Below are 25,561 nucleotides of genomic sequence, written 5' to 3' on the forward strand. Positions count from 1 at the left end.
CACTTAGCAACACTGTAAATTCGTAAATATGGATTGGAAGAACACTTGCGTTTAAACTTTTTTTTATAAACATTGCAATGAATAGAAGTCCCAAAAACTAGCCAGTATTTTAGAAAATTAATTTATCCATCGGATAAAATTGTATGTTAGGTGATTAGAGTTTTAACTAGCATGTAATTTCAAATTGAATATCAAAATTAGGGAATATGACTTCCGTTCATGAACGGACAACGTTTAACCCTTTGTCGACCAGATGGGTATTTCAAGTTACCCACGAACATAACGACACTTAAAACACTTTTCAGGCGTTTTTGGTGAATTATATCGTTGTAATTCTTGATGAATCGTATAAAATTAAAATTATCGCGGAGACTCCTAACTAGCTGGTAATATCAAATAGAACATCAAAATCGAGGAATATGATATAAAAGGCATATTTTTAAAATTATGTGGTATATTTTGATATATTTTTGAGGGTCTGCCGGTATATTTGATCGATAATTCCGCGGTCACACTGGGTGGGTGCAGTGTTGCCAACACTTCGGGTCATAAAAAGCTAAACTAGCTTTTGAAAAAAGCTAGAAATAGCCAGAAAATTTTGATGGCAGCTAAAAAACAAAACGATTGAGTACTGAAACGTTATTTATATTTATATAATGATATCGTCTTCTCCAGCTGAACTTAAGTGAGTCAAATTTGGTAATTTGTAATTTGGCCTTTAGTCATCATCTGACATTCATTTAAACAAGCGTTGAAACACCACGAATTGCTCGGGGACCCCCAGTTTTTGATTAGCTCCTACTGAAATGGCTAGGCTGCGTAGGCAATACACAAAACGTTCCAGAAATTAGAACCATACATTGTGAAATTTTTTGTCAGTAATGGTATAACAAAAGATTCCTGTGATTCTTTTTGTCGTTCAAAAGACAACAGTACTTATGTTTGGCATCGTAAAGCATAAAAACACCGGAAGTAGGCAGATGTTTTGAAAAAAATCGCAATTGCAACCCGCTATTTTCAAATTTATCCCTCATTTGTCATTTGAAAAACGCTAGATCTAGTGGGAAAATAGCTAAATTGGCAACGCTGGGTGGGTGTCGTGTTGTTGTTGCGCTGTTTAATTTGAATTTGTGTTTGTAAATCAATTAGTGAGTAAAAAGTGTTTTGCTTTCGTATTTGCAAGGCCCCTGCACATACATACATACACATACATACATAGCGTTGAACTAAACCTGCTCCCGGTAAACAAAAGCAAAATGAAAACAAACGTCGCCGCTGCTGGCTACGCCATTCGAACAACCAACGCGCAGCAGAGCACTCGAATATTCACATCCACCCCAACAAATAGTCGTCAGCGCACGGAAATTACTTCGCCACTTTTCTATAACAGCGTAGGTGCAGTCGAGGCGGCTGACAAGGGCGGTGGCGTGGGCGTGACACTGGCAACCTTCGACCCACGGCTGAAGAAAGCGGCCCTACTTCTGGGCATACTCATCATTGGATACAAGAGCGTCATTCTAAGCAGTAAGTGCGTCAAGTTGATGGAGCAGCAGAAGGGGGAGGGGCGTTCTCAAGGCTGCAATTGTCGGTGACGTCGTTCTTAGCTCATTTGTTTGTGTTTGCCGTACAATATATTAATAGCCAACAAATGTGTGTGCGTGTTTTTGTGATCTCATAGCCATTTTCATTCCGTTTGCTTTGCCCACCGCTCCCCTTTGCACTCCCCTGCAATACTCTAAGCATCTAAATAAAGACCGCAAATGGTTGCGCATTTGCCTTTTGGCCTTAGAGTCCCATTTGCATAAATAAGCCAGCCAAGCAGTCAGGCAGAGTGATTAGTTTTCTTAATTGTTTGCCTTCTTCGGCCTTTGTTGTATGCATACTTTGATGGATGACTCTTAACGGGTCGCGGGTTGACACACACACATTCATGCATATTCCTGCCCATGTCCCGTTACATGTAAACCACCGAAATATCGCTGAGAATCCGCCAAGAACTCTTTTTTGCCCTTCTGTGGAAACTTTAACTTGAATTGCCGCAGTACGATGTTATTATTAGGCGCGTTTATCGTGACGCTGATAACTGATAACACCGAAAACAATTTATTGATTTGAACGAATTTCAGTGCCGTACATCAACGCAGGCAGCGTTCAACAGTTGACGGGCTATGTGCAGGGTCAATGGAGCGAGGCCTTGGAATGGACTGAGAGCCACCAACTGGTCTGCAAGCTGAGCCCACTGTTGTGTGGCCTCATTGTGGCCACATTCGCCTACGGGATGGTCTACTTGGACAGCGTAGTGCCGGGCGTGACGCCTCCCTCGCCCTTCTCGCCAATTTCGAAACAGCGGTAAGCTCAATTGGGGAGACACGACCTTTTGAGGGGTATTTACATTGACATTGCTTGTCTTCACATTTTTAGTTTCCGGCAGCAAAAGAGTGCGTCACTGCACTTGGGCTATCTGTGCGCTCTATTCTCTGGATTGCTGGTGACGATCTTTATCTACTTTGATCTTTATGATTAAAATCAGAGCAAAGCCCTCTCCTCCTTCCATTAAGAAAATCAATTAACAGTATTAGATGTAACTTTATTTCTTTTGTATTTCCTGTGGAATCTGTATTTTTATTTATTTTATATGTTCGTAACTGAAGTGTAAATGTGTAAGGCTCTCGAGGAGTCAGCCAAGTGAAGTTAACAATCTAATTTAATTGGAAACATCGAGGCATTTGGAAGCCCATTTAGTTCCTAGGTAAACTAATCCTAGTATTTATACCATTTGCATAGTACAAAATGAAACTTATCCAGTAAAGCCCTTGGACCAGGCCATACAGGTAACGCTCTCAATTGCAGAACTGCTCTCTGGTCTAAGTGGCTTGGGGAACACATCCCCAATACACTATAAACACTCTACTTATGAAAATAAATGTGGTGAAAATTCTCTATGCGCACAAGTTTTTATCAGTCCATAAAGGATTAGTGGTTGCTGAAATGACGCTCCTGACGCTCCAAGCACGATGCAGGAAGATGGATAAATGCAAATATAGAACTGCTCATCGGTTTTTGTACCTTGGCAATGCAGCAAGCTCGTCCGCCGGGTGAAATGGTGCAGATTTTTTCTCATTGATGGCAAGCCTCTTCTTGCTCAATGTTATCACCAGATTCTCATTCAAATAGAGTGATGGTTGGCAGCTCCGGCTCAGCGTTGCCGTAGTGCTGCCACTAGTTTTAACATTTTACAGTAAAATTGCAATGTTTACATACGGCAACGCTACATTCTACTTAAAAAATCTCTAAACAGCACCACCTGTGGGCTGGGAGCAACAATTTTAGTATCATCACCCGCCGAAGAGGCGGCGCCACTTTGCACTGAAAAGTTGTCTTATTTGCATTATTACGGCCGCTACAGCCGCCCAAGTAGCACTAGTTCAAATAAGACCACAAGTACAACTGCGTTTAAATACTGACGAGTTTCGAGGGCTTTTGCGTTAGATTTCAAAATGCAGTCTAATGTTATTGTTATTTTGGCCAAATTAGACTCGAAAACGTGTTTGCCCCCAGAAGGCTGACAGCATGCAAAAAGTTCAGCCAAAGGTCAGTTCGAATGGCCAAAGCGTGTAAAGGGTTCAGTTCATGTAATTTACGAGTGCAGGCAACCATGTGAACGCAATCGATGTGGGAGAGTGAGTGGGAATCGATTATGAATGCAATGCAGGCCCGTTAAGCGCTGTGGCATGCCTCGAACACAAAAATAATTGATTTATGTTGCGTTGAGGCAACGATTTTTGGGCTACGATTACGGTTACCGCTCTAAATGGGCAGAAGCGCAGCAGTTACGGGGGAGAGTACAAGCTAAAAGAGTTCACACCTCGTTCAGCGCAAGCAAGGTGTCGGCAGGTCTGGTCTTAGATAGAGACATATCGCTGTAATAAATATTTCACTTAGGGGGCACACAACACACGAATAATGCTTAGTGTCAGGTTCAACTCTCCGACAGAGTCCGAGACTCTGCCCCCAGAGAGTCGGAAGTCACGTTTAAACGTTTTCGCTAAAAGTTTCACACAGCCCAGAAGTGGATGATTGATGAGCTATGCTGGTACACACAAATGTACATACATATGTACAATGTATGGATAAGGATAGGCACACGCACAGGGAGACGGAGTAACCACTTTCATGTGGGGAATATGGTCATTAAGGATATACATTGCATTTATCTTTGGCTTTCTTTAATGCACATTCGCACACAGAAGTTGTAAATAATTTTTGGGATACATTTTCAATACTTCTGTGGGCCACTTAATTGACTTAAGACCAAACACTGAGCCTTGCTCCCATTTCACTTATAATTAAGAGTTCATCAAATATTTTCTTTGGCCTTGCTTCAGTTGTGAAAATATTTATGCCACTCCATATTTGCCAAAGGAAAATTCAGACAAGTGCAAGTTCTAATTAAAAATGTTCTGCGAAAGTCAACATTGATTTTGGGCGTTAGTTTTGTTGGATTTTAACTTGGCAAGCAACAGAAGTGGCTTGAGGGACTTTCCTATCTGCCGACTGTCTATTAAAATCTGCAGTAATCAGCTCATAATGAAGTTAGTCGCTGGCTAATTGCCTGGCTTCAGTAATTTGTCTACGTTGGTTGGAGACTCAGCTCAGCTCTCCTCTTCTCAGCTCCCACTCCGCCTTAGCTTATCGCGTACCTTTCAGGTACGTTCTGTCAAAAGACAGAGTACTCATCCTTCTTCGAAGGAGTTTCGTGTGCTGCCTGTCGTGTGCGTAGCCGTGACAGGCAGCAAGGATTTATTGGCTCCTCGTTGCTGCCTAACAATTGCCTAACAAGTGCAAGGATCTTCTTAATTAATTTTGTTGCGCAAAGATACCAAAAAAAGAGCTGTCAAAGCCAAGCCGAAGAAGCCAGAAGACCGAAAGGCAGTCAGCTAGCGACGATACATGTGCTGGCTGGCAAATGGGAAGTAGGAAATGGTACAGTTCGGGCTATGTGAATAGAGTCGATGTTTGTTAATATTCCCATAATCAAAGTGGTGTCCTTTTACATTGATATAGATTTGGATTAGGATTGTTGTTCCATGGCTTTGCCCGAAACTGTGTTGCTGCTGTGACCAATTCCTTCCATTTCTTTGGCACTTTCCACTCTCCAGCTGCTGCCCGGCCAGGCGCCACTGGAGCTGCTTAGACGGCGTCAGCTTTCGGCTTTCTGTCCTTAGTGTCGACTTGGGACTGCATCTCCGCCCCTCCGATATCCTTTTACGCTGCTCTTACAGCTGTCAGAACGCGCTTCCACAATGAAATCACGACAGAACTCTCAACTCAGCTCGGTTCAGGCTCCGTTCCACCTCCTACCCCATGGAGAAATGCAATTTCATCCGCCCGCCAACATGTGGAAAATGCTGTCGCTTGTAAAACTTTTTGGCATGCGACAAATATTTCGCACAGCCTGATACAAAAGGGCTAAAGGGTGCCGGGAAGATCTTTAATTTATGTGCAACGACAAGTGCACACTGCACGCTTCGCCGCCAATAACAAGATGAGCTGAGATGCAGTGTGGAGTGTGGAGTGTGGAGTGCCATGTGCAACAGCTGCCTGCAGCCAGATTGCATTTAAGCAGAGCCCCCTAGGCGCTGCCTGCTGCCTGCTGCCAGCTGCGGTAATGAGTCCATTATGGGGCACCTAAAAGCCCTAGATGGGGAGCGTTTAATTAAAATTCCTTCCGCTTACTAATTCCACCGCTTTATAGGCGGCTTAACTTCAGGCATAAAACTGGCCAAAGTGTCGGATTTTGTTTGTGGCTTGGATCGGGATTTCTTTTTTCATGTTCTGGCCATGCGTCACGGCCATACAGACATATCTTGAGCAAAGAGCAAAGTTTTGGCAGGCCGCGAAAATGAGTCGCCTTTGGAGGGAGGGAGGGAGTTAGGGAGTGTGTGAGTGACTGCTACCCCACCCAGCTCCAGCTCAATGAGTCATGCTCTCCGCTGATATCTGATGAAAGTCCCAACTCCGAATGTCAATGGCCAAAAGTTTTGTCCCCTCAGCAAGGTCATAAATACATCAGCGTAAATGTTGAGGCTTATGAAAATTAGTCAAACTTTAGTGATTATTATTCTCCCTATAGCTATTTTCCCACAAGTGAACCCATTATGGTTTATTAGGACATGCAAATTGGCTTTGACTGTCACAACTAGTAAGCCAGAAAGTCATTTCCATTACCATTTCCTGCTCCGGCCTGCAACGTTCAACTGCAGCGCTTGAGCTTTCGAATTTCATTTAAAACCAATTATCAAATCATGTCGCTGCCGGCTGACAAACTCATTTATTTAGCTCGATGCACTCAAAACCCAGACATGCCCACATACATCATACTTACACGCGGTCGGGGGCTGCTCCTGCTCCGTGCGCCTCTCACTCTCTCTCCCACTCCCTCCCCAAGTGCAGCCTAATTTTGGTTTCGTTTCCACACACATGCAACTGCAACCACATCCGTTTGCTGTCAGCGTAGTGTTAAGTCAGGCGCAAAATGTTCGCTGTTCTCCAGCAAACGGCACAAGGAAAATGTTGGTACGCCGCCCTTTCCCCAAGACCGAGACCGAGTCCAAGACTGAGACCGAGACCTAGATCCACATGCACAAGAGCTGTCAAACTGTCGCCAGGGCCTGAAATTGTCATTACTCAGTGTCTATTGCCTCATTTGCAGGTCGCTCTTCATAAAGGGGGGCACTAGGGGAATGGGGCCGGTTTTCCAACTAATTTTAATGTGTGAAAATTAAATTTGGTGTTTTCCAGCCGGGCATCTCACTCTCTATCAATTAGTTTGTCAATCGCAGCCAGCCCCCAGGCCCATGTCATCCATCCCACAGTCACGATTTGCCCACATCAATGCAGCTCAACTCTCTGGTTCTGTTCAAACTTTTCTTGCTGTGGCTTTCTGCCTTTCCAATTGGATTTAAATACCCCTTAAATGAGGGGTATGCTCCGTTCGAGTCAAGGAACTTCTATTCCGCAGATGAAGAATAAATCAGGATCGTGGGACCACGAAAGATGATGTTGCTAGGACGAATTGTAAGCTCGAACTGTTTTATTTTCCGTTGTTTTCGGGCTGTGTCAGCATGAACAGGTTGCAAGAACAAATGTGGTGCTCAATTGGCTGGAAGATCAGATCGTTTCGCTTTATTTCCTCCAATTCGGTGAGCATCGGTGCAATTCCAGCGGCAGTCGTTAGTAGCTGAAGCAGTACGGCTTGGACACAATGAACTTCAAACTGCTCTCCCTTGGAGTATTTTTATTTGCCATCTTCCTCGTTGGTAGTGTAAGATTCAATGGATCGTAATGTAAATAAGTTATATACTAATCAGTAGGCGCTTCCAGGAGGCACCTTTTATAAAAATGACAAATGCCAAGTGCCAGTCGTACAACAAATCGTGGGTTGAGATTCACTATTGCCGCCTGAAGGCCTACTCCCGGAACAAGACTAGTTTGAATGTGAATTTAACAGTTCTGGAAACGGCAAATAACATCCACCTGCGACTCAAATTGATGAAGAGGGCCAACGGGTACAAGCCGTTTCTCTGGGACTACACCTTTGATGCCTGCGAGTTCATGAGGAAACGAAATCAGCCGGTTGCCAAGATATTCTGGAATATGATCAAGGAGGTGTCCACAGTGAATCACACCTGTCCTTATGTGGTATGTGTTGAGTCTTATTCTTTCGCTTCAGTCTCTGATGAATGGTTCTAAAGGGATTGCAGAGCTTAAACGATTTCCACCGGCCTGAAATTCCCGTTCCAATGCCATCTGGGGAATACCTTCTTCTGTTGAATTGGATATTTGATGCCAAGCCGCAGTTTGCAACAAATGTCTACTTCACCCTTGTGGAGGACCCTTAGATGAGGAGTATCGTATGGTCGAATATGAACGAAATAAACAAACTTTTCAACCGTTTCAATGGATTGCCAATTCTGCTAATAATTACCCTACGATAATGTTTCTTTTCGACATGATCCAACGTGACGCATGCAAATTAGCAAAATTCGCGAATATTATATTACATTAATATAGCGACTTGCATCGGAGCGAATTACTCCCAATCTAACCAACTGTCAAGTATCTGCGTTTAGTTACAATTTGCATACGAATTTGGTTTAATTGCAAAGAAGTACACCTTGTACACAGTTTCGCTTAATTTTCTCATTTAATCTTCCCCGCATAAATCGGTAATTAAACATATAAATCGGAACCATTCCATCGGTAGTCGCTGGCAGCATAATTCGAACGAAATGAAGTACAAACTGCTCTTCCTTGAACTATTTTTATTTGCCATCTTCCTCGTTGGTGGTGTAAGATTGAATCGATTTAGTTGGTTAGATCTATCGCAGCAGTAAGGGGTACCGGATTGTCGAGATGGTCGCCTGTGCTTCTGTAGTCGCCTGCATTTGTTTTCTCTTTTGTTTTTGTCGCCAATTCGTATTTGTTGGCGCTCATAATAAATAAACATAAATCATTGGCAGAGCGGATCTCTGCTCTGGCAAGCGCCACAGAGAAAAAGAGAGAGAGAATAAGAAAAAACACGGCGACATATTAAATTTACAAGTTGATTTTGATTTATGTGCAATAAGAGAAATACATACATACATATGTACATACAAATGTATGCATACATCTGCATATGAAGATATGTATGTACATATTGCCGCCTTTGCATCGGCCTTGCCTTGCCTTGCCTTGCCTTGGCGTCTGGTAGAGCCGCCGCTAACTCAATTGAAATCTCGCTGCTGCTGCTTCTGCTGTTGCAGTGGTTGTCGCTGTCAATGAGCGTGTACTTGTTGTTGTTTTTGTTGCAACTTGCAACTCAATCTGCTGCCTGCGCCAGCTCTGCGGTTCCTGTCGTTTCCAATTAAGCCTAGGCGCATGGAAGTGGTGTGTGCGGCTTTGGATTGATTTACAAGTGAAAGAAAGTTTTTGCTCAAGTATTTAATTTGCCTTCACATAATGAATTTTATAAGTTTATTGGTTAGCAATAGTTAGGTATAGTTTAGGTATCTCGGGTCCAGAAGGACGTAAAAGTAGACACTTATTTATTTACTTTAAATAATTTAACAAATTTTACTCTGAGCACATAATAAATCTCATTTCTCACAATTTTAATTCGAGTTTCATGTCAGTGCAACAAACTTCCTCACACGCCTCCCTCCCCCCCATCGACCGTTCCACGTGGCTGGCGGTTTGTGGGCGTTTTAAGCCGCACGGAAGTTGCTCCTTCTGTCGCCTCAAACTAACGAAACAAATCCAGAGAGAGAGAGAGAGAGAGACAGACAGGGACTGACAGGCGAACTGGTATTAATTAAAACTGAAAATTTGCAGTTTCGTTTTGGCAAGGAAATATCCTATTCACCCTTCTCCATGGGGTCTCTGCCGTCCTCTGCTGCCGACAGTCATTTCGAAAAACCTGCAATTAGCAAGACAAACCAACGAAAATCTCTGGTCTGGCACTTGGGTAATGTAATTTGATAAATCCACGAGAAACTTGACCCACTTCCAGGATGGACGCTAATGAAGCCCATTCCCTTCGAGTCGCCGGGAGGGAATTTTATTTTATTTTACTTCTACATCCCCCCGTTCATTCTCTTGGGGTCTCGCTGATTGCCCCACCATATCGTTATTTTTATGGCCTTTTCCTTTAAGCGGCTGGCATTTAATGTGAAATTTATCATTTCACTGCCACACCTCCCGTCCCCTCACACCTACCCATCTTCATCGCATCGTCAATTTGTCGACTCAGTTATGATTTTTTATTGCTTTAAACTTTAACATTTCGCTGAGTGAAATTATAATTTCTCCACATTAATTTGAGATATTTTGGTGGAGAAAGAGCGGGAAGGAAATAATCTATAATGAAAATCAACTATGTACTTTGTTTTTGCTCAAACTCTCAGCCACAAACCGTCTGCTGTGTGGCTACCAAGGAAAGATGATTTTATCTCTAATTCTACAGCATTTGCATATGAAAAAGTTTTTTACAGATCAAAGCCAACCAACTTTAAAATTTAAAAGTTAACAACTAAACATTTAAAAGCAATTAACAAAACTGTTAAGCTTAACAGCTGATAACTGTCGCATTTTGAATTTACTCTCTGTAAACACATTTCTGGTATTTTTAGCATGCTTCTAGAATCTAGATTATGGTATATTTAAAAAATGCGAACGTGTATTATTTAGGGAATATTTCTGTGCCCATATTTGAAACGCAAAAATGAGTCCCGTGCGATTCTTTTGACGATTTTCACTGGATGAAACATTTAAATTCGTGTTTACACGTATGTAAACAAAACAATTTGGATTAGCTTAATTACAGAGAATTAATTCACTAGTCGGCTTAAATTATAAGTTTTGTGTTTAGAGTCACGACTAGCTTGTAATATTAAATGGAATATCAAAATTGAGGAATATGATTTTCATCGGTATATTTTTGGAATATTTTATTAGTAAGATGGTAAAGTTTGGTATATTTTTGAAGGTCTTGCAATATATTTGACCGATAAGTCAGCAGTCACACTGGATGTATGGCCACACTAAAAATATCGCGCGAGCCCGTAAACAACGCCTCCGTGTCGAATTTTTTTGTGATTTTCGAAGTTTTCGTCGATTTGCCAAAAAATGATAATGAGTAAACAGCGGGAGTGGTAATTATAAAATAAATAAATCGAAACTGTAAGCCATGAGTGCGAAAGTACGTCAAATTTAATACAGAAAACCGCGAAAAATGTGATCGGAAAACTGCAGCTACAATTGGCGACGCGCTCTTCAAGTGCTGGTTGGAGCGAGACAACGCTACTCTTTCTGTGTGTGTGTTGCGTGCAATTTGTTGATGTAGTATTTCGTGTTGTTGTGCAGAAATGCGGGGGAACAACAAAAAGAACTGAAATTTGTTGTTGCGTGATGCAAAAACGCCGGCAAAACAAACGTAAAACGCCAATTTGATTGAGGAAAATAAAGAAAAGAAACGCTCGTAAAGCGAAAGAATCGCCAAAGAATACACAACAAAAGTGGAGTGAGTTGTGCGTGTGTGCTCCTGTGAGTGTTCTTCTGTGTGTGTGTGGCGATTGAAGGAGAAGAGAAGTTAGAAGATAATCAAATAAAGCCCCAAGTAAGGCCAGAAAAATGCATCGACAGCGAAACGCCGCCGGATCGTAAACGAAGTTCTCTGGCAGTCAAATTACCGCGTAAAAGAAACTCTCACGTCAAAGCACCAGTCGAAACTCTACCCTTAAAATGCGCCGCACGACGATATCAATGTGGCTTCTGGATATATGCCTGATCCAGCTGCAGCTGTTGCAACCTTCAATTGGCAGTCAAGGTAGGAAAATGTCACATGTTGTTTTCTATTACCACAAGTACTACTCGTACCCCAGTCCATGCAATCTATGTACATATGTACATACATATGTATATAGAGGTGACGGAAAGTCTAGCCGACGTGCCCGAAACCATGTATTGGGGTGGAAGAAACTACTCATAGTTCGATGGGTTGTGTCAGCAGCCTGATAAGAGTCCGCTATATATTATTTTTTCGCACTCACCCAATTGACGCATGTAGATATTATGTGCATGGGAGTGAACATATGGCCATGCGAGCTAGTTGGCCAGGCCCAGATCGAGCCACACGCGGAACAGCCTTTGGCAATCATTTGGGTAATTCACCATAATTGCTCTTCGATAGATAAGGCCCACTAACAAGAGGGGCTGGCAGTCAGGCAGTTATCTCCTCGTCAGTGCTTGAATTTCATACATTCCTAATGAGCTTCTCTTGAAAGCGATAAACTGCCTTGACACTTTACTACAAGAAATGCCAAGCCTCGACATCAAAAAATAAAATAATTATCAAATGCTGGCACTGCACTTCAAGAAACATGAAACGGGATGCTCGCTGGCATACCTAATTGCTATGTAACAACCATAAGCAGAAGGCTATCAAATTAACATATCAGAGCAGTCAGCTTTGATGGTTTCATGGTAATACAACAGCAGAAGCTTATTGCATTGCATTTTGCATTAAAAGAAAGGGCCAGAAGTACTCCAGCTGCAGTAGTTTACGACCGAGTTTTCAGATTAAAATGAAATATGCTGGTTGCACTCATAATTTAACTTATGTATAAAGTGGCTGAAAACAGAACTGCAATAAACTAGATTGACAGAAAGGCAGATCTAGGAAATAGGCTGTAAAAAAATTTATATTAGAGCAATACAAAAATGAAACCTAATCGGTTTGCTGCTGCTAAAAGTTCGAGTGAAAAGTAGTTTAAATTTACAGATTAGAGAACACACAAAATGGAGTATTTACCTCAAACAACAAACAGGCAAGAGAAGTCATTATCATTAGCCAAAGAGTGGAATAATTCCCCCGGACCAACAAGTGTCTGGGCCCAGGCCTAGGTACAGAAGCAGGTACAGGTAAACGAAAAATCAATTAGAATTAGGACCTGCACACAGTTTCAGGTCAGATATAGGGTCCAGGCAGGGATTACAAAAGCAGAATTCATTGGCAGCTGCACAATGCACAATTTAGTGATTGAAGGAAGGTTGTGCTCTGGCTTAGGGGCTTATCATCATATTTCAAATTTCTTTTATGAATTTTATGCATTTCAGTTGGGTGAAGAGCAAACAAAACGACAATGAGGGAGGGAAACGGGAAATCCCCACAAAATGCGCAAATAATGCAAACAAATTTTATGTCCTTTTACTTACCACCGACCTCCTGTGAAGCCCGAAAAAAAGCCACCCCTAAAGCCGAAGCACGACTGCTTAGAAGAGGGAGAGCAGAGCAGCACTCTCTTATCAGGACTGGCATTTATCAATGCCAGAAGCTCCAAGGGAGCCCCAGGAACACACCAAAATTAGATGGTGGGGCATGTCCCATGCAAATGTCAGGGAAACGAAATAAAAAACAGGAATCTTTGAACCAATTTGGGTCATGGCATGTCATAAGTCGAGGGACTTTCCCCCAGATTTAATTAAAAGCTTTTTCACCCAAGTTTATGCGGTCGCGCGGTAATTAAAAATATTCACATATCCACACTTCCACATGGGTGTGTGAGCCAGCAGGACACAGTATGTATAAAAAAAGAACGAGTACAGGTGACACAATGCCACAGAAAGTATCAGAAAACTCGACTGGGAGTTACTCTCTGAATGAAGTTGCTTCCCGAACTGAATAACACGTGTATAAGAGGCGGAAACATTGTTTATCTCAAGAATCTCAGCATACCCGGGAGCTACAACTACGCGCGGAATCTATGAGCTCACGTGCTGAGGTCCTGCTCCCATTTCTTATGCTTTATTTTCACTTTTCTGGTCATATTTCGTTCGCTTTTGGTCTTCTTTGGAATGTGGGAACAACTGTGGCAATTGTTTCGTGTCCTGCCGTGGCTTTTACTCCGCATTACGTGACACAATATATGAACAAGAGCATGAGCGACATGTTATTCTAATTTCGCACCCCTTTGTCATTTCCCATGTTCTCCCAGTTCGCTTTTCTTATTCCTCCGAGGGTGCGCTTGTCAAAATAAACATTTCCATATGGTCGTAGCTCTAGCCCCCGGGCCCAGGGCGATGTGTCGCAATGTGCCACAAAGGGAGAGCCAGAGAGAAAGAGTGCTTTGAGGGACGGTACTCGAAATGAGGTCACTCTTCTTCACTGTTGAATGCAGACTAATTACGGTCCGAAGCAAAGTCTTTCAATTATGAGCTGAGCTGAGCTGTGTGGGAATAAGACAGGGCACAGGAATAAAGACATAGAGAGGGAAAGGCATTAACAGGAACTGGAACGGGGAGTAGAAGTGTTGACAGTGCAAGCGGAAATGGTTCGTCCCTTGGGTTGTGTCTGATCTGATCTGATCGCCACGGAAACATGAACAACATGCTAATGCAATTCAAAAGGATTTCGAATACTTTCGAAATGTCTCACTCTGACGGGCACTTGTCGATGGATGCATTCGTCACCCGTTCCCTCTCTCAGATGTACACAAATATGAATATAAGTTCAGGACTTGCATTGAGTTCTTTCAAGGCTGGTCAACACAATGGAAACTTTTGTGCCGCAAACAAAAGTTGGGTCTTGTTAGTCCAGCCAGCTGTACTGTTTTTGTGTGTACTGTTTGGTTTTAATTGCAATCAATTCTGTTTTATTTTAATTTATTTTGCAAAGAACCAGCCACAGAAACAGAAACAGAGGAAATGTTTGTATTTTTGGGCAAGTCATGTTGCGGGAATTTGCGGAGCAGTGGTATGGGAAATGCAGGAACCAACAAAATAAAAGAAAAGAGAACATCAGAAGAACAGTAAAAACTCCCGCAAGCTCTCACCCCACCCCTTCGAGTGCCATCTCTCTCCCACCTCTTTTGGTTGCGTGCGTTGCTGGTGATGCTGCCTGCTGACTGCTGCTGCTGCGGTGCTGGCAGAATGCAATTTCGAATTTCGTTCGAAGCCTCTTCCTTCTGCCAATTCGACATGACAACATGAATAATTCACTTGAACCCGCCACAACTGCCACTGCCGCAAGAAAAACAACAGCAAGCTGCCCAAAACTGAGGCTGCAGGCCCAAAAAGCCTCAAAGTTCAACAAACTTCAAGAAGAGCGAAAAGCGAAAAGGCCAAAAGACAGCCAGGTGATCTTAAGAAAGCAAAGGAGGAAGAGAGCCAGTCAGAGGAAATACTCAAGTTGTAGTTTTAGAGACTTGTGATCCTTAGGAATGCCTCACCCAACATTAATACATCTTGCAAAGGCCAAAGCAGAGCTGAGACCGGGTCCTCGTTCTCAAGGAATTGCAGAAAAAGAGGACAGGAAATGTCCAGAAATGCGTTTAAATTTGCATTCTGCTTTTTTTGTGGGGGCGTAGTGCATGCGTGTGTGGGCGTGTGCGTATGCGTGGGTGTGATCTACTTGAGGTTTAACAGGCGTAGCAAAGGACTCTGAACGTGGTTAATCCCCATGCACAATTTCAATGAAGTAGTCCCAGTTCCAAACCGACTCTACCTCTCGCTATCTGTACTTTATTTACCCGTTGTAGCTCTTCTGTTATTGGATAGTGCTTTAGTGGCTCAAAGTTCCGTTAAAACATGCCAATGCTATGTTTCCTTCCCTGTCCTCCTGTCCCCACTCCAGTTCGTAAATCTCACACCTCTCAGGGGCCGGGGCCAGAGCCACCGCCGTAGCTCCGACTCTTCCAGCTCCTCTGTCGCCAGACTGGAGCTATAAAATATCAGAAATTATCTGCCTCCACGCCTCGAATCGCACTTAATCACCTTTCGCACTGTCAGGGAGTGGGCAATGAGAGTGCCAAAGAGCGAGAGAGGCAAAGACATAGGGGAGAGACAGAGAGAGTGAAACGGAAGTCGGCAACAGTTTTTTAAATGCAGTCATTTAGTTAAAGTGCCAGCCAGGAGGCTCTAGGCATGAAGATCTTAGCTGTGCCACCAGTGCCACGCCTTTGCTGGAAAAAAGAACTCAATTACAAAACAAGCAACGAAAATTCCCCAGGAAAACGAGCTTCATAATTATTTTGAGCCCAGTGGAGCGAGCGATAAGCCACCGTCGGGTCCCGGGTGCCGCTCAGCGCCTCCTCTCAAGGCGCGAGACAAGAGACAACAAGGCAACAAAGTAAACAAAAGTTTTTGCATTATTGTACTACCTAGTACTAGAGGTACTTGGGGTATGTTGGGTTTCTGTTTACTAATCAGTTTCGATTGAATTCTTAACTGGTTAAGGGATATCATCTAGTCGAAACTTCCACTATAACCATCTTCAACGCTTTCGTTTAGTTATTCTTGTTGCATTTTCGCAGCTAAGTTGCTCTTCGGGTTTCATGTTTCCCCGTGTGCCCATGGGCTACATTAATTGAAAAAAAAGTCGCTCGTTTGGCTTTGGTTAGCAAGCAAATTAAGTTGGTCTTGGCTTTGGCCAGGCCTGTGTACTAATAGAAGCAGCTCCAAACTCCACTGGACACTGGACTTCCCATCCAAACTCAAGTCCCCGGCGTGCCATTGCCCGCGGTCCCCTTCCATTATGTTGGGGCTTATCGGTCAACAAAATGCTGGGCAGTGTGCCCGAGATAAACTGCGGCCATGACTGCCTTAAAGTAGATCGATCGTTTGATTGGCGACGGAAAAGCGGCCGCCCGTCCCCTTTCCCATTCCCTCCTCCACTTACATATCTTCGGAGCTAATCTAGCGGCAGCCTGCAATTGCCACAGAAAAAATAGAACATGAAAAACGAGCCAAGCTTCGACCAGACCAGCCACAGTAACAGCAATAACAACAACAATGGCGACGACAATGTCTGCAAGATCGTTGAATAGTGGTGGCAGGGGCAGAGGTGATCGGGGGCCCAGCCAAAAGTAATTTGTTACAACAGGCCACAAGACTAACGACGCGACGGTCGCAAGGGGCAAACGCAGAGACAGAGTTGCAGACGCGAGTTTCGTTTTGTTCCGATCCATTCTGTTCCGTTTCGTTTCGTTCCGTCTCTCGATGCGATCCAATACGATCGGATTCGATCTGATCCAAGCGCCAAGAGTCTTGGCTCCAGCTGAATGAGCAAGCAGCCCGTCCGTTGTTATTATTTTATTATTATCTACAAAATGCACGTACTTTATACCACTTACGAGCCGAGACGCGAAGCAAGGCGGCTGCAGCCACAGTAGTCGGTTGGTCGTGTGGTTGCAGTCTGTGGTTGTGGTTACTGCACAGTGGGATCGCTGAGGCCTATTGCTGGTGCAAATATGGGACCCAACTCCCCATATGAACCCAGCTTCCCAGTTTCTCATTATTTTCGGGGATGCTCTTTACTTAATGACTTTAGCATTTAGCACTCAGCTCATAATTGAAAAACCGCAATGGGAATATTAGCTAAATTATTTAAGAAGCTTAAAAGGGGATTTATAAGTTTTCTAAGAAAAGTTTGAAACTCAGAAGTGGATTTGCGATAATGTTTTTTCTTCGGTTAGCTGTAGCTTCTGCCCCACTATGCAAGCTTTAAGCCATGGCCCAGACCGACCCGACCGCAAACGGCTCTGGCAGCTCTTCTCTGTGTTCCAGCAGCAGCAGCAGCAGATCTTATCTCAACTGTTGTCCGCGTCCGCGCAACCTAAGTAGGTACTAAGTGCTGCATATATCATAGACTTGTGCAGGCAGGCCCTCTGCCCAGCCCCATACCCCATCCCGCATTCCGCAAAGCGCGGCAAACATTTGCTGCTGTTCGCAGTTGTGTTTCTGGAAATGATTGCAATGGCAATCGCAATGGCTGGATTAGATGTGGCGGCTTATGACGCGCCGTGTCCATGTGTGGAGTTGCCTGATTAATGGCAATTATCCGTCGGGGCAACCGAAGCACCCACAGCTGGGTGGCGTCTTCAAATTGAGCTGTCTGTCTTGTGGGGGGAATCTGGGGTGAGGAGACATCTGACATTTGCCATAAAGTATCTTAAAATGCGACCAGCCAGAGATGGTTTCAGCTGGGAGGCTCGGCGTTCGGTTCACTTTGGTTTGGTGGTGGGAGCCATTAGGCTCGCAACTTTATGGGGCAACCAAATCATCCGACGCTTTGAAGATTCAGCTTGAAAGTGGCCAAACACTTGACTCTGAAGAAAGGCTCCTACGTCCAGCTCGGGAACAGGAAGTCATGGTTTGGGCCTACAGTTGGTTGGATACTGCTTTAGAGCTCTCAGGGGTTTTTCATATTCAGGTCTAGCTTTATCCTTGAGTCGAGTTGTCATTGTTGACGTGCGTTGCCTGCCTGCCTGGCTTTGTTTCTCCCCATCGTCAGACAATGCAGCCCCAGAGCTTGGTGGTATCCAAGTACTCTGAGAGACAAATATGCAAATCTTGTAATGAGGTGGTAAAATACACGTCTCTCTTCCTCTGCATCTCTCTCTTGCACACTACATCACAGTGCACAGAGCCTCTCCCTCTCTCTGAGCTCCCACTTCTGCCTGCTGGCAATGACACAAATTGCTGTTGTCTGCCTGCTCACAATTTGCATTTGCCAAAGTAAGCGGAGGACAGAAGCACCGAGAAAGAGAGAGAGAGAGACACAGACAGGGAACAAGTGAGCGATTTTCTACGGTGGAGGAGACGAGGGTGGGCGGAACCTACTCTCTTAATTGAATGTCGAGCATAAAATTATGTCAGTTGTGAGAGTGGTGGGGGCATAGAGAGGGAGGAATACTCTTATGACAATGATGTTGATGATGATAGTTTGGAGGGAGTATGTGGGCGGTTAGATCATTTTACAATTAGAAAAATAACTGGGGAAAACTGTCGGGCACTCCGACACATTCATCCAATTATGCTGTTATGTCCGATATGATGGATGGCAGGGAGGGAAGACTGGGAAGTTCTGTTTAGCTGCATTGTGTTGTGCGTCCGTCCTCTAAGTCGAATTTCACTCTCAACGAAATGAACTTTTCTGCTGCTGGTGCTGCTGATACTCATAAATTTCGCACGTCGTCTGTCGCCGATAGCAGCGGTAAAAGTTAAGTAAAGGTAGTGGTAAGAACATAACGACTGGGAGTCGACGCTTTTCTTCTTTTGTTAGTGGTTGTTGTTGGTGTTTTTGAGAATCCTGACAGGCGTGAAATTGCCCGAAGAGAGGCACACCGTGGAGGGAGCAAACCCTCTACTACTTGAACTTTTGCAGAAAGTGTTTGACATGACAACAGTGGGGAGGCAGACTGAAAGGAAGAGTTGAACCATTGCCCCCCACAGAGAGAAGAGTGGAGCGATGGGGAGAGAATGTCGAAGCTGATGGGCAAGCTAGAAGACGGAAGTCACGTAGACAGCAATAGGGATAGAGTGCAAGAGAGAGAGGAAGAGTGAGACTGAAAGAAAGCATGTGGACCTGCCAAAACGTGATTGATGGAGACGAGATCTGGAAAGAGAATAGCAGAGAGGGGGAAAAAAGAAACCAATATAAAGAGTGGAAACGAATTGTGGAATACCCAGGCATGAGGAAAATATTGTTGATGTAAAATCCCGAAAGGATACATAGTTAAAGCCTTGTTCTAAATCACTTAAACCTGTGTTGAAGCGAGTTGGGAGAATTTTGTGTAGAATACATTGGAATTTCAAAGTGTAAGCAAATGTTCCTACAAATGGAGCAACTATTTTGTACCATTCCTATAGACTACAGAGTACTTTGAGACGAAGCAAATGCATTTAATTATGCTTCGTATAGGGACGGTTCAACGTCAATCAGGAAAGCTCTGTTTATTTTGTATGCAAGCACTGTCGTTGTCCACACTCTGCCCCCTCCAGACTCTGCTCCTCCCCACCCGCTAGCCCTACGGTAGCCATAGAATATATCTACATACATGGATATGTATGTAAGTATGTACATGTACGCATGTACATATGTACACACGCAATTATTGATGTCAATCAAATCATTTATAGAGATCAGAATCGTTGGGTCGTTCGTATGTCGAATGAATTTCAATTTAAATCAGTTATAGTAGAAGAGGAAAACAAGTTCAGGGACAGCCATCAACCATCATCATCGTTAACATCATTATCGTCATACATTTGTCATTTGTTTACACGCACAAGTATTCGCTTTGAAATCTCGTCTTCCATCGTCCCTGTCTCTCTCTCACTCTCTCGCTCTCGCTCTCGCTCTCGCCCTTTGAGGCATTAGTCTTGTGTAAATATTTTCTTACAAATATTTAACTTGACACCCAATCTGATGTGTGTGTGCAGGTATGCACATACAAACAAACAAACATACATATATCCATCCCACTACCCAACACACAATTCTCCTGCTCTCCGGTAAGTTTACGCTCTTTGTGGCCGCCCACCCCTCTCTCTTTGGGGCCCTGATTCAAACGGCTCTCCGTTAGTCGCTTGCAAATATTGACCGCATTATCATATCCAAAATGTGATTGTAACTGATTCAAAAGTAAACTTATTCCAATCATTCGACTGGCAATTTACCAAAAGCCTGACCGTGCCGCGCTGCAACATAAATCACCATTAAGTAAGAAATAAACAAAAATCTAAGTGGACTCCAAAAAATAAATAAATGAAAGAAAATGCACTTAATTGCATTTCGACCAGACGGCAGGGGGCTTGCCCCACGATGAGGTGGTAGGAGCGGGGGCAGGGCGGTGGTTCAATAAACCTACTGGAGTTGTTTGCTTTATTGATTGCCTTATCACCAACTCAAACTTCGAAACGGATCGAATCGAATCGAATCGGATCGAACGTCGCTTTTACGTTGCACTCAATTTTCATTTATCAACAGAGAAGGAGAGAGGGAGACAGGGAGACGGTGAGAGGAGAGGGGGGAAAACAACAGACGTCGACGATCTATAGATAACTTTTTCGGGGGTCAATTTTGGAATCCAGCTTGGGGCTCGACCTGCAGTTTGAGCTCTGTGCGTGCTGTCATAAATATGTATGAATATATGAGTGTGTGTGTGTGTGCGTGCATCTGTGTGTGCATAACGAATTTATTGCTTCTCCCCAATATGAGTAAGTACTGTGTATTTCAGGCATATCTCCGCTTGTCCGTCCACCAATTGGATATGCAATGAATCCAAAAAGCGCTTTCTATTTATGAAAGTTGCCTCTTGTTGCTTAGTTTTCTGTGGCAGCTCTCTGGGGGGAGGTTATAGGTCCAACAGTTCTCTCTCTCTGTATTCCTCACCCTGCGGCTCCGCAAACGAGATAATCAACAAATAAATGCCCCCAAAGATTCGCATTTCCTTTGACATTTCAATTTTAATTCAAATATTCGGAATAATAAATTCGTAGGCGAATGGTATTGAATTTCAACTTTAATGCTGACAAAGAAAAGAGATATTTGGAATGTTCAAAAAAGTACCAAATAGTTTAAAATTATTTAATTGTATGAATCAAGTTTTCTTTTCTTGTGCATAGAGGGATTATTTATGGAAATATTTCACTTAAAAACTCCTTTAGAGCATGTTATTGCTAAATTCTAGCTAACCCGCTGACTAAATTGGTATTCCCCTTTTGAGAGCTCGCATGTGTGTCGCCTGAATTCCCACAACTGAGATTCGGGTTTGTGGTAAATACTTGTACAACACATGGGGGATGCCCTGCAAATGTTGTTTTGGGTATTTTGATGACACAATGGGAAACACGCAGAGACAGAGGCACAGTGCCTGTGCCACAGAATAGTCCAACAACATTCATTCATTGATTTACTACCTTCCAAACACTCACTCTCCTGGAGAGACCTGGCTGGTCCCCCCTTTTTCTGCCCTGCGGTGACGGATAGACGAGTTGCTCGTAACATATTTGCATATGAGTTGTTTTGCCAAAAACATTCCAGCACTTTGGTGGGGGGATGTCTGGTCTGGTCGCCGTCCCTGGGCTCTTGGTATCTAATGCGGCCAGTGGTGGTCCACGCCTGTCCAAGGCTGTGTGGGCAGTGCCACAGTCACTCTGGACAACGGATAAATCCAAGCGGACTGCGTGTGGGCGGCCGAACGCCCCGGACTGCTGTGCAAAATTAAATGCGAAAATGCTCCTCTCACTATCTCGTGCTGGGAGTGCAATGAGCTGCCACTTGAACTTAACCCGTTGCAGGCAGCACTCGGCAGTAGGCAAACAGTCGAAGCTGAATCTCAAAGATACACATCCATGGCAGCAGGCAGGCGGGGATGCGGAAGGGAGGAACAGGGACACAGACACATAATTCATACATTCGAAGCATTTATCGATTTTGTCGTCCTCCCCCCTGCCATCCACCCTTCGAACGGCTGGCTTTTCGCTCGCTCAGCTGACTGTTGTGTTGGCCCAGTCCATTATTCCAACTCCCTGCCCCCTGGACGCACAATATTTTTTCGATTTGGCAACAGACGCTTGCCATACAGAGAATTTTCCTCATCAGCCTCCCCTGCTGCCGCACCCCAGAGCACAGCACCCTCTCTTTCATTCTCGTTCTCATCCTCATCCTCCCCCATCTAACGCGGCTTTCAACAGCTTCACTTTATTATATATATACACATACATACAATATATACATATATATCCATAGATATACATACATAGTGGCTGTTTGTCGTTGTCGCTGGTTGTTTGACTCTTTGCGGTTTGCCCAACACAGAAATGTTGTTTTGACGGGGCCAAACGTCGAGACGTCGAGGGCTTTCGTTGAGTATGGGTTTGGCTGCGGGCTGGGTGATCTGTAGGGAGTACTAGAGCTAAAATAGAATGCCATAAAACTCAGAAAAAAAGGGAACTCGGGGCAAAAGTAAGATGGCATGGCAAATGCTTTCAGCGTTTTTTTTCCCAGCTCCTGTTCCTGTTCCTGCTGTGGTTCTGCCTCCTGCTCCAGCTCCAACTTCTACTGCTACGATGGCATTTCTACGCTTTGGATGATTCATAATGGGAGAACGATGAGTGCTTGAAACATATCTGCCATACGGTGCGCAACAGAACATTAAGAACTTTCCCTCTCTCTTATACGATTATTTAGCGACAAGGATACCCTGGCTTTAATATAAATAACAAAATTCAATTAACAATTATAATAGTATACATATGTACATACATACTGTACATATATGAAAAATATATGAATAGTGCTAGAACTTTAAATCTTTACGATCTTTTGCTTTACGATCTATGTATGTACATATTTTTTGAATATTTGCTACATTTTGAGAGCTTAGGGGAAATATTCCAATAACCTTTGCCAGGGTATATTCATTTCTCAGGCTTAACTGTCCCCATAATCTTTCTTCCGTAAGTCTCTAGCCCTTTATTGCCACCTGATATGCTCTTGACAGTCGAAAGTTATGTCTGTTTTCCCCCCTTTTTTGTTTTCGAGAGCGACCCAGGCGATAAATAATAATGCGTGTCAAAATCAGATGATTTACGCTGCTCTGATGGCATTTTTCATTTTCATAATTTGTTGCCAAGCGAAGTGCACAAATTTGGGGCTCAGTCTTATCAGAATTTTCCCCCTTTGGCCCTCTCACTCCACCTTGGCACACCCAACAGAAGTGTGTGGGTGTTTCAGCTGAAAAAGAATGGGCATAAAATTCAGTGTTTCTTTGTCTGTCGTGAATATGATGGTCCTCATCCTTAAAACTTATTAAGTTTTTGTTGGAAAAAAACGAATTACTTTTGATATTCCTTAATTATATTTTTCTTTTTGTCTTCCATTTGCAGGTGAGTGAATGAAAAGTTGCCTCAAAGTGGGATTTGATTATGTGAAAAAGTGAGTTAACTTAAATGGAAAAACATTCAATGGTTCTCGTGGGAATTGATGCATATTAAAGGACTATTTGTTAATTGTCAGCCCAAATAGAATATCATAAAATTATACTAAACTGCATCACATCACAGAAATGTTTGTGCCGATTATCTTTGGCAATCAAATTGTTTTTTTTTTTAATTACTTTCGTCTACCCCTTTAGCCATGTGTAGGAATGGAATATAAAAAAAAACCCATTAAAATGATATGAAAATCATTTGAAATTATTTTCAACCAAATCATAAATTGGGGAAAACTTTCCCCATTTGAATTTTTATTCCCATTTTGAATTCTATTTTCTATTTTCATCCACTTAATGTCATAATAAATAGTTTGAATATTCATTCCAGCATAAATCAGACGAATGTAATTCTGTTCAGCAAACAAGCCCAGGAGTCCTGTGCCCCATCCCATCTATGCATCCCCTTCTAAAAATGCAAATGGAAATGTGCATTTACAGTTAGCTAAGCTTTTTAGAGTGTTTTTCCCCACAAATGTACAAATGTAAAAATGTACTGTGTTATGTGGTATGTCTGTGTTTTAGCCCCGTTGTGCCCCGCTAAGTATGCACTTGTGGCAGCGATAGACGGCTGTCCATTATCCATAGAGCAGATCACAAGTAATGCCGCACATAAATCCACGTCAAGAGCAATTAACACTTTCGGAAATTGACATAAATTTCAGATCAGATCAAATCGAAAGAGAACCGAACCGGTTTGCCAGCACAGTTTTGGGAATGTCTGTCGTGATATCTGTTATTATTATTTTATATTCACGAAGTTTATTCACATAGTTAGGCGAAAAATTCAATTAACAGCGCCCCTTCCCCCCAGCATCCAGCATCGAATGTGGTGGGCAGGCGCCAGTCGGTCGGGGGCCTGCGGCATGCAGCATGCAGCATGCGTGGGATGTCACTACTGCTGCTGCAATATTTTCCAGGTGCCTGCCACACAGACACAAGTTGCATAATCACAGACCCGGAGCAGGCCGGAGCCCACTTGAACTGATATGCGAAACAAATTAAAAATAAATAATTATGATGTTGCATTTGCAAATCTCCCTCTCTCCCCTCTCTCTTTCCTTGAACTGCAAAGTCATACTTTTGATTGCATAATTTAAAAGAAAAAATGCATCAAACTAGTGGATAGTGGATAGAAAAATCCACAGAGTTACACTTGGAGCTGCCGTTTCTGTGGCAAAGTTTGGTCAAAATAAATGCTCGGAAGCAGCGGTGGATAGTGGGTGTTAAGGGGAATTACGGAGCGCATTCAACATCAAACATTATACTGCAGGTGTCATGAGTGCTCTAAAGATCCATTCTTTGCTTTGCTCTCCTTGGATGTCAAAAGATTTTGAGGGAGAACAAATAGGATTATTCAACAGCTGTGTGCCATTGACGGTGACTCAAGCAGGGGAAAATCTGATGGGGAGAAAAAACTGCTGGAGAAGAGAAGCCATCCACATGCCAGACGTTTCCTCTACTCTGTGCATACCCCAACAATCAATTTGAATCCCAGACCACGTACATGGCACGTTGTTCCTTCCTTGGCTACTTCCTTTGCGCAGCGCCCCATCAAAGAGGCAGACCAACAGACGGACAGACAGACAGAGGAACGGACGGAACGACCGACAGAACGGCCAAGTTGCCAATATTAAACGCATCAATGGATTTTATGGAGCATAAACAGGAAATTTGAAGAAGAATGTCCAATTTGCCATGGCCAAAGGCGAGACAAAGAGCCAGAGAAGGAGATACAGAGACAACGAAAGAGGAGGATTGGTGTTTTCTTTTGTCACTTTCAGGAAACTCAATAGCAAATTGGCATTAGCAGAAGGCACAAAACGTTTCCTCCAGCTGGTGCTCCAGCTCCGTTCTCCTTCTCTCCGTCTAACCAGCGCTTTTCTCGACTATCTACGTATCTAACTATCTCTGTCTATGGTACGACTGTCGGTCTGTCTGTTTGTGTGTGTGTGGTCTCTGTTGAAACCATAAAACATTAATTTCAATTGGAAATTTGTTGCCAAAGCGATGTTGGGAAGGAGGTCCGACTGACGGACATATGCGTACACTCTCACATGTAACCGGAGCCAAATTAACTGTAATACAGGACTACATCATACAAGGGAAGCGGAGAGTGATAATAGGTGTGGAGGAGGGGGAGGAAGCAGCCAACATAATATGAAATTAATTTGTTAGGCAACCACCAAAGGCAGCAACAGACACACACAAACAAAAACAAGGAAAATATTGTTTGGGAAAAGTTG

General features: G+C 43.4%; 3 protein-coding genes across 7 annotated transcripts in view; all 3 read left to right on the forward strand.

Annotated features, from left to right (window-relative positions):
- Positions 1-1,109: 1,109 nt before the first annotated feature.
- Positions 1,110-4,911, forward strand: LOC117891378. 2 transcript variants are annotated; one of them, XR_004648622.1, is made up of 4 exons: positions 1,110-1,524; positions 2,127-2,349; positions 2,422-2,676; positions 4,901-4,911. XR_004648622.1 is itself a non-coding variant. In XM_034796814.1 (3 exons), exons 1-3 carry the CDS (start codon positions 1,257-1,259, stop codon positions 2,522-2,524), a joined length of 594 nt encoding a protein of 197 aa, XP_034652705.1. In that variant the 5' UTR covers positions 1,110-1,256; the 3' UTR covers positions 2,525-2,690. The 2 variants fall into 2 exon arrangements, 1 of the variants encoding a protein (XP_034652705.1); XM_034796814.1 differs by lacking the exon at positions 4,901-4,911 and having other exon boundaries at positions 2,422-2,690.
- A 2,353-nt stretch (positions 4,912-7,264) lies between these two features.
- On the forward strand, positions 7,265-7,901 carry LOC117892559. The gene is made up of 3 exons (XM_034798878.1): positions 7,265-7,291; positions 7,384-7,701; positions 7,755-7,901. The coding sequence occupies exons 1-3, from the start codon at positions 7,265-7,267 to the stop codon at positions 7,899-7,901; spliced, it is 492 nt and encodes a 163-aa protein (XP_034654769.1).
- A 2,673-nt stretch (positions 7,902-10,574) lies between these two features.
- The window catches only part of LOC117890107 (neogenin), a 36,415-nt gene continuing 21,428 nt past the window's right edge, over positions 10,575-25,561 (forward strand). For all 4 annotated transcript variants that reach the window (XM_034794773.1, XM_034794775.1, XM_034794774.1 and 1 more), the window contains exon 1: positions 10,575-11,368. In XM_034794773.1, coding sequence (XP_034650664.1) covers positions 11,284-11,368 — 85 coding nt within the window. In that variant the 5' untranslated portion in view covers positions 10,575-11,283. The remainder of the gene's footprint in view (positions 11,369-25,561) is intronic.

Source organism: Drosophila subobscura, chromosome E (genome assembly GCF_008121235.1).
Source record: "Drosophila subobscura isolate 14011-0131.10 chromosome E, UCBerk_Dsub_1.0, whole genome shotgun sequence".
Lineage (NCBI taxonomy): Eukaryota > Metazoa > Arthropoda > Insecta > Diptera > Drosophilidae > Drosophila > Drosophila subobscura.